The 12,473-nt window shown below is 43.5% G+C and overlaps 1 protein-coding gene across 1 annotated transcript in view; it reads right to left on the reverse strand.

Annotated features, from left to right (window-relative positions):
- DNA2 (DNA replication helicase/nuclease 2) overlaps nt 1-12,473 on the reverse strand; it is a 57,618-nt gene that overhangs the window by 4,497 nt on the left and 40,648 nt on the right. The window contains exons 14-19 of the mRNA XM_089314949.1: nt 10,602-10,826; nt 7,512-7,705; nt 6,699-6,788; nt 6,410-6,614; nt 2,632-2,721; nt 1,850-2,032 (exon numbers count right to left, since the gene is read on the reverse strand). Of these exons, the coding sequence (XP_089171075.1) occupies nt 1,850-2,032; nt 2,632-2,721; nt 6,410-6,614; nt 6,699-6,788; nt 7,512-7,705; nt 10,602-10,826 (987 nt within the window). The remainder of the gene's footprint in view (nt 1-1,849; nt 2,033-2,631; nt 2,722-6,409; nt 6,615-6,698; nt 6,789-7,511; nt 7,706-10,601; nt 10,827-12,473) is intronic.

Here is a 12,473-nt window from a genome sequence, read left to right on the forward strand (position 1 = left end):
CAGGTGGCTGTGTGGGGTAGGGTATAAAGGCAACAGGGTGTGAGACCCAACTGAGAGTCAAGGGCAAGGAATACATTCCAGTGTTTATCTTTTGGGCAATGAGCAAGAATGGCTGAGTTTAATCCTTATTCCATCAACTATCATGTGATTCAGGAATCCCACTCCTGGGTATATTTCCAAGGGAAATGAAATCAGTCTGTCCAAGAGACATTTGCACATCCATGTTTATTGCAGCACTATTCACAACAGGCAAAAAATGAAACAATCTAAGTGCCTGTCAACTGACAAATGGATAAAGACAATGTGGTCCAGGGCTGGCATTGTGGCACAGCAGGTTAAGCCTCCATCTGCGACACTGGCATCCCATATAGACACTGGTTCAAGTCTTAGCTGCTTTACTTCCAATCCCACTCCCTGCTAATGCACCTGGGAAAGCAGCATAAGATGGCCCAAGTACTTGGGGCCCTGCCACCCACATGGGAAACCTGGCTCCTGCCTTCAGACTGGCCCAGATTTAGCTGTTGCAGTCTTTGGGGAGTGAACCAGTGTATGGAAGATCTCTACCTGTCTCTGTGTCTCCCTCTGTGTCACTCTGCTTTTCAAATAAAGTAAAGTAAATTAATAAATAAATAAATAAGAAAGGTATAAATCAATAAATTGTATTCAGCCATGAAAGAGGATGAAAGCCAGTCATTTTTAACAATATGAATGGAGGCCAGCGCCGCGGCTCACTGGGCTAATCCTCCGCCTAGCAGTGCCGGCACACCGGGTTCTAGTCCCGGTCGGGGCGCCGGATTCTGTCCCGGTTGCCCCTCTTCCAGGCCAGCTCTCTGCTGTGGCCAGGGAGTGCAGTGGAGGATGGCCCAGGTGCTTGGGCCCTGCACCCCATGGGAGACCAGGAAAAGCACCTGGCTCCTGGCTCCTGCCATCGGATCAGCGCGGTGCGCCGGCCGCGGCGGCCATTGGAGGGTGAACCAACGGCAAAGGAAGACCTTTCTCTCTGTCTCTCTCTCTCACTGTCCACTCTGCCTGTCAAAAAAAAAAAAAAAAAAAAAAACCAGTATGAATGGAACTGTAGGTCATATGTTTCAGGATATACCTCAAGCACAGAAAGACAAGTACTGCATAATCTCACTCATATGTGGAGCCTAAAGAAGCTTCTCTCTTGGAAGCTGAGAGTGTTAACAGTCACCAGAGGCTGGGGCAAGCAGGAGAGGCAACAATGGGTAAGGGTTATTCATCAGGCACTAAGATAGGAGTAGAAAGCTGTAATATTATTCTGCACAACAGGGTGATTATATATAATGTTCACATACCGTGAATTATTCTTAAAAAGAAAGAAGCTAACAGGATTTTCAATGTTCTCACCAAAAGAAATGATAGGTGTTTGAGAAGATAGGTGTATTTCCCCAATTGGACATTACGCAATGTATACATGTATTGGAACACCACATGATACCCCACAAACATGTACAATTTTTATATATCAATTAAGAATTGATTTTTTTAAAGAAAAGAGGAATGAAACCCTGTCACATGCTACAACATGGAGGAACTGGCTAAGTGAAACAAACCAGTTACACAAAGACAAACTGTATAACTCTACTGAGTAGTCAAATCCTCAGACAGAGAGGAGAATGGTGCTTACAGGGGCTGCAAGAAGGAAACGGGAGCTGCTCCTGCGCCCAGAGTTTGATTTGCAAAATGAAAAGGTTCTAGCGATCTCTTGAACAGCAATATAAATAACACTGAACATTACTGGACTGTACACTTACAAATGGTTAAGATGGCAAGTTTTACATTTTTTTAAACAACAATTTTTAAAGAGAGAAATGCCCAGTTGACTCACAGCTCCATCCTGGTTACTTCTAACAAAAGACACAAGGATAATACTTTTGTCTCTTCCTTGATACTTGTCTACCGTGTTAACTTCCACCATCCCAACAGAAGAATGTGCCAATAAATCATTGATGATCTTTAACTGCTGCCTGTACGGTGCAATGATGCCAATATCAGAGGGATTACATCCAGCCTAAAGAGAAAAGAACACACTTTAAAGTAAAAAGTTCTGACTTTTAGGATACTTAAGCATTACTAAATTTATTTAATTAAATATTTTATCATACACTCAACTGACGGTTTTGACAGATGTTCCTATCTCAAGGAGTGCACACAATTACTGAATCTGCTGAAAATCTGTGTTCCTACTTCCTCTGACGAGGTGATTCTGCAGACACTGCTCCCTTGATTTTTAGTGATTCTCGACAGAGTAAAGCTTTGTGTGCCACTAGAACAGTACTGCCACACACAACTCTGCACTAGGAAAAACGCTTCACTTTGTGCCATCCCTTACTGTAGAAGTTTCCAACAACACACCATAATGTGTTAGCACAAGACAGACACAATTGGAATTATCTGACATAGCAAAAAAGGTATCCTAAGTGGTTATTCCAAATGTCAGCCAAAAAGTTACATGTTTTAGATAACTTTCCTCAAACTGAGAAATAACTGGCTTCACTCAGTGTCCTTAGGCTAATAAACAAGGTTAACACCAGGTCTTAAGTTTCTTACAGTCTAATATTATATTATTCTGGGTTTTAATATTAACTAGCCTTGAAAATTCTTAATTACCTTAATAAATATTGACGTCAGGAAAACAATGAGTTTGGCTTCTATTATATTGCTCACACCACATTTTTCAACTTGTTCTGGTGCTGGAACCTAAGTAGAAGAACATGCAGTTTGCTTACAACACAATCTCTAAAGCTAAGAGTACTGTAGCGCCAGGCATTGGTGTGGTGGTTAAGGCGCTGCCTGGAATGCCTGCATCCAGTGTAAGAGTTCCCGCATATGAGTTCCAGCTCCACTGTTTCTGATCCAGCTTCTTGCTAATACACAACCTAGGAAGCAACAGATGATGGCTCAAGCACTTGGGTCCTTGCTACACAAGTGCGAGACCTGAATTGAGTTCCAGGCTCTCAACTTTAGCCTGGCCCAGTCATGGCTGTTGTAAGCATTTGGAGAGTTAACCAAGGGATGGAAGATCATTCACATTTAATAAAGTTAAATTAATTACTTAAATTTAAAAAGAGAATACTGTAAGTGCACAGGTAGCCAGAGAGACTGTACTACCAGGTTGGGAGACAAGTGAAAACATCTTGTTTATTACTTGACAGGATCAGCTCCCACTGCTAGTTCACTCGCTAAATGTCTACAATAGTCAAGGCTGAGCCAAGGCAAAACCAGGAGCCTGGAACACAATCTAGGTTTCCTACATGGATGACAGGGACCCAAGTCTTGAGCCATCACCTGCTGCCTCCCAAGGTGGGCATTACAGAAGCTACAGTCAAGAGCAGGAGCCAGAAGTCAAACCCAGGTACTCTGATGTGGGACACAGAAGCATCTTTTAAGTTGAAGGTGGGGCCAGCATTATGGTGTAGCAGATTAAGCTTGTGATACCAGCATCCTATATGCTGGTCCAAGTTCCAGCTGCTCTGCTTTCAGTCTTTTTGCTTTTGTTTTGAGATTTATTTTATTTACTTGAAAGACAGAGTTAGAGGGGGAGGGGGAGGGAGGGAAGGGGGGGAGAGAGGGAGGGAGGGAGGGAGGGAGGGAGGGAGGGAGGGAGGGAGGGAGGGAGAGAGAGTAAGAATCTTCCATCCATTGGTTCATTCTCCATAAAGCCACAACAGCCAGGGGTAGGTCAAGTCAAAGCCAGGAGTCAAGAGCTTCACCTAGGTCTCCCACATGGCTGCAGGGACCCAAAGACTTGGGCCATCTTCCACTACTGTCCAGGGTGCATTAGCAGGGAGCTGAATCAGAAGTAGAGCAGTCAGGACTCAAACTGGCGCCCTTATGGGATGCTGGCATTCCGGGTGGTGGCTTAACCCATCACACTGCAATGCTGGACTCTCAATCTAGTTCCTTTCTGATGCACCTGGGAAGGCAGACGATGACGGCCCAGGTGCTTGGACCCTTGCCACCTTGTGGAAGACCCAGATGGAGTTCCTGGCTCCTAACCCAGACCTGCACATTGTGACCATTCAAAAAATGAACCAGTAGGACAGAAAATAATCTCTCTCTTTCCCTTGCTTTCTGTTACTCTGCCTTTCAAATATATATATATATATATATATATATATATATATATATATATATATATAAAGTTGAAGGTGAAAGAATCAACAATAACAAAAAGTGATACTAGTTATTTTCATAAACCCACAAAGAGGTAACCCATCTTAAACATGCTCCATGTAATTGTGGCTAAAATTTCTAGGAAAGCTGACAACACACTGCTTTTACTCTGTCCCACATTTCACCAGAATCACAAGCAGAAAGATAAGTAATTGCCCAAGTCCCCACAATAAAGCACAGCATGAGGACTCAATCTTACATCTGACTCCAATATCTGTGTTCTTTCCATTTTCTTAGCACTATTTTAACAAACGATGGAGCAGATAAGCTTCTCTAGGTTCTACCACACCCAATAAAACTCTCCAAAGACTGCTTCCTTCCTACATCATCCCATGCAACCTTGATGGTTTCTTATGTGGAATTCCTGACATTATAAACTTAACCACTGCACCCCTATTTTAAAAATTGACAAAAAGGAATGAATTTGATATATTTTCTGTTGACTTGAAAACCCAGCCCAGTATCTATGTCAGTATCTTTCCTAGGCAATATAATTATACCTGTGAATTCACTTTCTGGGCTACTTTTTTTGTAAGTCAATTTAGGGGGCCGGCGCTGTGGCGTAGCAGGTTAAAGCCCTGGCCTAAAGCGTCAGCATCCCATATGGCTGCCAATTCTAGTCCCAGATACTCCTCTTCTGATCCAGCTCTCTGCTATGGCCAGGGAAGGCAGTAGAAAAAGGCCCAAGTCCTTGGGTCCCTGCACCCGTGTGGGAGACCCGAAAGAAGCTCTTGGCTCCTGCCTTAGGACTGGCACAGCTCGAGCCATTGCGGCCAATTGGGGAGTGAACCATTGGATGGAAGACCTCTCTCTCTGTCTCCACCTCTCTAACTCTTTCAAATAAATAAAATAAATCTTCAAAAAAAAAAAAAAAAGGTCAATTTGGGAGTGAGTGTTCTGCTCAATGATTATGTCTTTGACTGGGATGTCCACATCCCAGCAGGAGAGCCTGGTTCAAGTTCTGACTCCTCTGCTTCTGATCCAGCTTCCTGCAAAATGCATATCCTAGGACTCAGCAGATGTTGGCTCAAGTACTCGAATCCCTGTCACCCACATGAAAGACTGGGGTGGTATTCCAGGTTCCTGGCTTTGGCCTGATCCAGCCCAAGCTGCTGCAGGCATCTGGAGGACTGAACCAGCAAACAGAAGAAATCTCTTTCTCTCTCTTTAAAAAATTTTAATATATGGTTCTCCTTGAACATATATGATTCACACTTATTACAAACACTTTGCAAATTAAAAATTGGGATTTTTTTCAAGATTTATTTTATTTGTTTGAAAGACAGAGTAGAGAAGTAGAGACAGAAAGACAGAGAGACAGAGACAGAGACAGAGAGGTCTTCCATCTGCTGATTCACTCCCCAAATGGCTGCAACAAGCCAGAGCTGGACTGATCTGAAGCCAGGAGCCAGGAGCTTCTTCCAGCTCTCCCAAATGGGTACAGGGGCCCAAGGACTTGAGCCATCCTCTACTGCTTTCCCAGGTGCATTAGCAGAGAACGGGATTGGAAGTGGACTGGAAGTGGAGCAGCTGGAACTGAAACCAGCATGCATATGGGATGCCGACACCACAGGCTGGAGCTTTAATCTGCTGTGTCACAGAGCTGGCCCCTAAAAAATGTTTTTTGTAAAAAAAAAAAAAAAAAAAAAAAAAAAAAAAAAAAAAATTCTAGGATTTATCATTGTACATTTGAAACAAAGGAATAAAATTTTAAAAATTTCAGAGTCAATGTAGGGGCAGGCATTACAGTGCTCTGGCTTAAGCCATCTCTTGGGATACCTGCATCCCATATCAGCTATTCCACTTCCAGTCCAACTTCCTGCTGATGCATCCTAGGAAGTAGCAGACAATGGTTCAAGTGCTTGGGCCCCTGTCACCACATGGGAGACCCAGACTGAGTTCGAAGATCCTGGCTTCATCCTAGCCCAGCCCTGGCTGCTGTGGGTTCCAGATGAAAGATCTCTTTCTCTCTCTCTGCTATTCAAGTAGATGACAATACACTTCTAAAATGTCGATTTGGCATCTATCAATCCCCAAAATACACCTCCTCCCAAAGATATTGAGCCTCTACAAAGAAAAGTCTCTATGCTAAAGTATGAGGAGTACCACTAGTTCTACCTTTTACCTTAGAAAGCCCTGATGGAACACATACTAAAGCAAACTGAGAAACTGAAATAACAGGACAAAAGGAAGAAAAACTATTTTTTTTTACCTTGTCTGTATTCAGAAAACAAATAGGAATGTTTGGTTCAAATACTCCAAGCAGCCAAGGAGTATCAGAATAATCAGCATAAAATTCCAGTTCCAGCTTCACATCTTTGAAGTTAGGCAGGTTTATCACGGCACTGGCCACCTTGTCTGAGCCACACTCCAGCTTCCCCTCATAGGTTAGCTTATTACTCAAGGACATAATTTTACTAAGAAAATGGACAAAAAATAATTTTAGATTCAACAGATGACAATAAATAGGAGACTTACTCACAGCTAACACATACAAATACCTGTTCATTCTGTATTGCACAGTTAATTGCACAACAGCATTCTTATTCTGCTCCAGCCTCTTGAATAAGCTTTCACTCATGCCAAGATCTCTGTCAACAAATAAAATTCGGGCTTATCAACACAGTGGAAAGGATCAGTATTTCAAGTATACTTCAAAAGAATTCAGGGGCCCATGCTCTGGCACACCAGGATAAGTTGCCACTTGGGATGTCTGCATCCCATATCTAGCACTGGTTCAAGTCCTGACCGCTCTGCTTCAATCCAGCTCAAGTGCTTGGGCTCCAGCCCACCCACATGTGGAACTAGAACTCTGGACTCCTCCTTGCTTCAATCTGGTCTAGTCTTGGCTGTTTAGAGCATCTGGGAAATGAACTAGTGGATGGAAGAGTGCACTCTCTGTCACTTTGCCAGTCAGATAGATGAAAATAAGTAAATAATTTTGTTAAAGGTTTATTTATTTATTTGACAATCGGAGTTAAATAGAGAGAGGAAGACACACAGAGAGAAGAGACAGAGAAATCTTCCATCCACTGATTCACTCCCCAAATGGCCACAATAGGCAGGGATGGGCCAGGTCAAAGCCAGGAACCAGGAGCCCCTGGGTCTCCCATGTGGATAGAAGGGGCTCAAGACCTGGGCCATCTTCCGCTGCTTTCCCGGGCCATTAGCAGGGAACTGGATCAAAGTGGCACCCATATGGGATGCCAGCATTGCAGGTAGCGGCTTTATCTGCTATGCCACAATGCCAACCCCAACATTTTTTTAAAAAGCAAAGAATTCAGTTCAAACTTATAACAGAAATCTCTACCCACCTAGCTTCACGGTTCAGCACGAGGGGAGGAAGCTGCTGATGATCTCCCACCAACACAAATCTCCGTGAAAAGAAAAGTGGTCCCAGGCAAATCGGCTGGCTAATTTGAGAGGCTTCATCCACGATACAAAAATCAAAAATTTTACGAGAAAATATTGGATGGTTTATTCCCATACATGTTGTTGCAACTATGAGCTTTAAGCAAAAAGAAAATAGATCAGGTTTTTAATATGCAGAAGAAATGCAGTGTATTTTTCCCATTTTTGAAATTAAAAGGTGAAAAAAAGCTTTCTGTTCCACAGGAACAGGAATTTTCCAATATTATCTAATCTTAAATATATATAGGATGTAAAATTAATTGTTAAATTTCTTTCTATGAATTAAAAAAAAAAATCAAGCAAAATTTGCAGGCCCTGAACAATGCTCACATTTGTATATTTCCAAATGGAAATCTGAAATATTCAAGAGGCAACAGGTTAACAGGGTTTTTTTTGTTTTTGTTTTTAATGTCAACTAGGACTTTGTTTCTGGAAAGATGGACTTCATTTCCTTCCCACATGTAGAAATAAAAACCCTGGATGTTACACATACACATGACTTTGGAAGAAAGAAAGAAGGCAGACCAGCGAGGGAGTTCGTGCCCAGAGAACAACACAGTAATTAATTTCCTATGCTTTCTTTTTGCCCAAATTTGGAACTGAGAAGTCGGCAATCCAGGAACACCAATAGGTACAGACCAAAACACCAACAAAAGCCGGGTCTCTACCTCAAAGAACAGAAAAGCCTAGAAAACAGAAAACTCTCATAAAACAGTCACTCATTCTAGCCCAGCACCATAAAACAAAACATGTGGGCTCCACCCCCACTGATGCCAACAAACCTCAGTGGGCGCTAAGACTGCTACCCTCTCCAGGCTATCACAAGGCGCCCTGGTAGCCCACCAGGGTGGTGTCAATGACAACAGAATAAGGAGTCAGGTCTTTCATCCCCATGGCTGGTAACAAGTTCTCAACCCACAATGCCTGTGGAAACCATGTGAGAAACCCAGGCTCCCAGCCTCTCCCCAAAAGAGAAGCACCCTCTTGTGTAGGTCAGTGGAAGCTGGATGGGGGAACTGGCTCCAACTCCATATGGCAATAGTAAGGCAGCACACCAGCTTTCCCTCCAGTGGTGTCAGAGGGAGCAGCTGAAACAGAACCTTTAAATACCATAGTACAGAACACATTAAGGTAACAGACATGCCAGAATTATGTGACCAAGATTTTAAAGCAGCCATGATAAATATGTTTCATAGAACAATTATGGCAGTGAGCCATTTGGCCTAGTGGTTAAGACGCTGCTCAGAACATGGCAAGTAGTTATCAGAGTGCCTGGGTTTGACTCTCAGCTCTGTTCGATTCCAGCTTCCTCCTAACACAGACCCTGGGAAGAAGCAGGTCATAGCTCAAGCAACTGGATCCCTGCCATCTACACGGGAGACCCAGACTGATTTCTGTGCTCCTGATTTCCACCTGGCCCAGCGCCAACTCTTGAAGGCATTTAAAGAATGAACCTATGGGCCGGCGCTGGGGCTCAATAGGCTAATCCTCCGCCTTGCGGCGCCAGCACACTGGGTTCTAGTCCCGGTCGGGGCGCTGGATTCTGTCCCGGTTGCCCCTCTTCCAGCCCAGCTCTCTGCTGTGGCCAGGGAGTGCAGTGGAGGATGGCCCAAGTACTTGGGTCCTGCACCCCATGGGAGACCAGGAGAAGCACCTGGCTCCTGCCTTTGGATCAGCGCGGTGCGCCGGCCGTGGTGGCCATTGGAGGGTGAACCAACGGCAAAGGAAGACCTTTCTCTCTATCTCTCTCACTGTCCACTGTGCCTGTCAAAAAAAAAAAAAAAAAAGAGGAAGGCCCAAGTGCTTGAGCCCCTGCATACATGTGGGAGACCCAAAAGAAGTTCCTGCCTCCTGGCTTCGCATCAGCCCAGGTCCGGCCGTTACGGCCATTTGGGGAGTGAACCAACGGACGGAAGTCCTCTCTCTGTCTCTGCTTCTCTGTAACTCTGCCTTTCAAATAAATAAATAAATCTTAAAAATAAAAGAAAAAAGAACAAAACATCACTAGTACCCCAACAGCACAGTATTTTTATATAATTTTCATACCTTTTTGAAGATTCCCTGTATGCATGGATCTCAAAAATTTTTTGTACCAGGGACAGGCATTTAGTCTATTGATTAGGATACCTGAATCCAAAATTCAATTCCCAGATCTATTTGCTGACTCTACCTTCCCTCCAACAGGGACTCTGGGGGACAGAAGCTTAAGGCTCAAATAACTGGGATCCCATCACCCTAGTGGATTGCAATCCTGGCTCCTGCCTTTGACTCTGAGCCCAGCTCTGATTACTGCAGACATTTGGGGAGTGAATTAGCATATGGGAGCGTGCTCTCAGTATCTGCCTCCTCATTAATTAAACAAACAAATACAAACATGGAGCAACAGTTGTCACTTGGGACACCTGCATCCCATACCAGTGTCCAGTTCAAGTCCTGGATACTCCTCTATCCAGCTTCCTACCACCTCACCCTCTGGGGAGGTAGCAGTTGATGGCTCAAGTACTTGGGCCTGACACCCATGTGATAGGCTCGGATTGGGTTCAGGGATCCTGGCTTCAGCCTGGCCCAACTCTGGCTAGTCTGGGTATCTGGAGAGTGAACCACAAGATAAAAGATTCTTTCTGTCTTTCAAATAAAAATTAAAAAAAAAAAAAGAAAAAACAGACATTAAAGCAAAAAACAAAAACAGGTTCTACATCAAAACCAAAAAATATATATTATAACACGCTAGGTACTACTATTGCTTCTGATTCAAACTCACTAAAAAATATTATCGGTAGTTTTCTAAGAAACGAGAAGGGAGAAATCCTGAATAAACCAAAAATCTGATTTCAGTTCAGAAGAAAAACAGCAAAAAATAAACCAGTCCTGGAGAATGTATTAAATTAGTCACATGCAAATCTGGTCAATGTGATTGAACTTCCCAGGGTATAATTTTTCTGCTCATCTGGCTATAGAAATTACTGTCAGTAGTATACAACAATTGTACTTACTTGGTTATTATAGAGTTCTTCTAGAAGAGCCAAAGATTTGATGGACTTTGATCTGCAAACTTCCAGCTCTGTGAATTTCCGGATATCTGGATGAACCTTCTGAGTCTGACCCAGACGCAAAAATCCTATTTTAAACTTGGCTAACTTTAAGAGAATATTGTCAACAGCAGAATGTGTATAGCTGGTCAACAAAACGCTGAAACCACAGGCATAGAGGATTCTTACCTAAAAATGGATGAGAAAGAAAATTAGCATTATTTTAGATTCCAGATAAATTTTATGATGCTTATATGTTTCAAAACACTTAACAGGAAGCACACGTAAGAGCTGAGCCATGTAACTTTTTTTTTTAGAGATTTATTTATTTGAAAGGCAGAATGAGATAGAGACAAAAAGAGAGACAGGGAGAAAGAGAGAGATTTTCCATCCCTTTCTTCACTCCTAAAATGCCCACCATTGTCAGAGTTAGGCTAGGTTGAAGCCAGGAGCCCAAAACTCCATCCAGGTCTCCTACGTGGTGGCAGGGGCCCAAGCACTTGAACCATCATCTGCTGCCTCCCAGGTTCATTAGCAGGAAGCTGAATCAGAATCGCAGAGCACTCAGATATGGGATGCAGGGTATCCCAAAGAGTGAAATCTACTGTGCTCTACAACACCTACCCTACCAAGTAACTTGAAAAGTGAGAGAGATTTATTTATTTATTTGAAAGGCAAAGTTACAAAGATAGAGGGAAAGATACCTTCCATCTACTCGTTCACTCCACAAATGCCTGCACAGCTGGGGCTGGCCCAGGCCAGGAGCCTGGAACTCCAACTGCAACTCCCACATGGGTGAGGAGGAGCCCAAGCACTTGGACCATCTTCTGCTGCTTTCCCAGGGAAGCTGGGAGCTGCATCAGATATGGAGCAGCCAAGACTCCAGTGTTTACATGGGATGCCAGCATCACAGGCAGTAGTTTAATCCACTTGAGCCAGTGTTGGTGCCACCAAGTAACTTTTTAAAAGCACTATAGGGGCCGGAGCTGTGGTGTAGTGGGTGAGGCTGCCATCTGCCTCATGGGCACCAGTTAGAGTCCTGGCTGCTCCAATTCCAATCCAGCTCTCTGCTATGGCCTGGGAAAGCACGAGAATGGCCCAAGTCCTTGGGCCCCTGTACCCATTGAGAGACCCAGAAGAAGCTCGTGGCTCCTAGCTTCAGATCAGCAAAGCTCCAGCCACTGCAAAACTGGGGAGTGAACCAGTGGATGGAAGACCTTTCTCTCTGCCTCTCCTTCTCTCTGTGTGTAACTCTGACTTTCAAATAAATAAATAAATCTTTTTTTTAAAAAAAAGCACTATAAATGGTAGGTGTTTGGCCTAGTGATTAAGATGCCAATTGGGACATGTCCAGGTTCAAGTCCTAGCTCTGCTCCCCATTCCACCTCCTCCTAGAATACATAGGGGAGGTAACAGGTGATAGGGTCCCTATCACCCATGAGGGAGATAGGGACTGAGTTCCTGGCCCCACTCTTCAGCCTGGTCCAGCCCTGTTACGACAGTTTGGGAGGTGTAGGAAGGAGATCTGTCTGTCTCGGTCTCTCAAATGAATAAAAACAAATAAAATTTTTAAATTTTTAAAAGATCATAAAACCAAATATTTTAACAAAAATTATACAGTATTACTATGTATCAATGATATGTGAATAATACCTTATAGATGACAATGAATTGAATACCTATCAGCTTTTAGTGGTATCTGGCAGACAGTATCAGTCAATAAATATTTGCTGGGACAGGTATTTCGCACAATGGTTAACATGTCTTTTGGGATGCCCACATCACATACGGAGATGCTGGGTTTGAGTCCTAGCTCTGCTGTCGATTCCAGCTGAT

Source organism: Oryctolagus cuniculus, chromosome 15 (assembly GCF_051225735.1).
Source record: "Oryctolagus cuniculus isolate XC-2025 breed Fujian yellow rabbit chromosome 15, ASM5122573v1, whole genome shotgun sequence".
NCBI classification, from domain to species: domain Eukaryota; kingdom Metazoa; phylum Chordata; class Mammalia; order Lagomorpha; family Leporidae; genus Oryctolagus; species Oryctolagus cuniculus.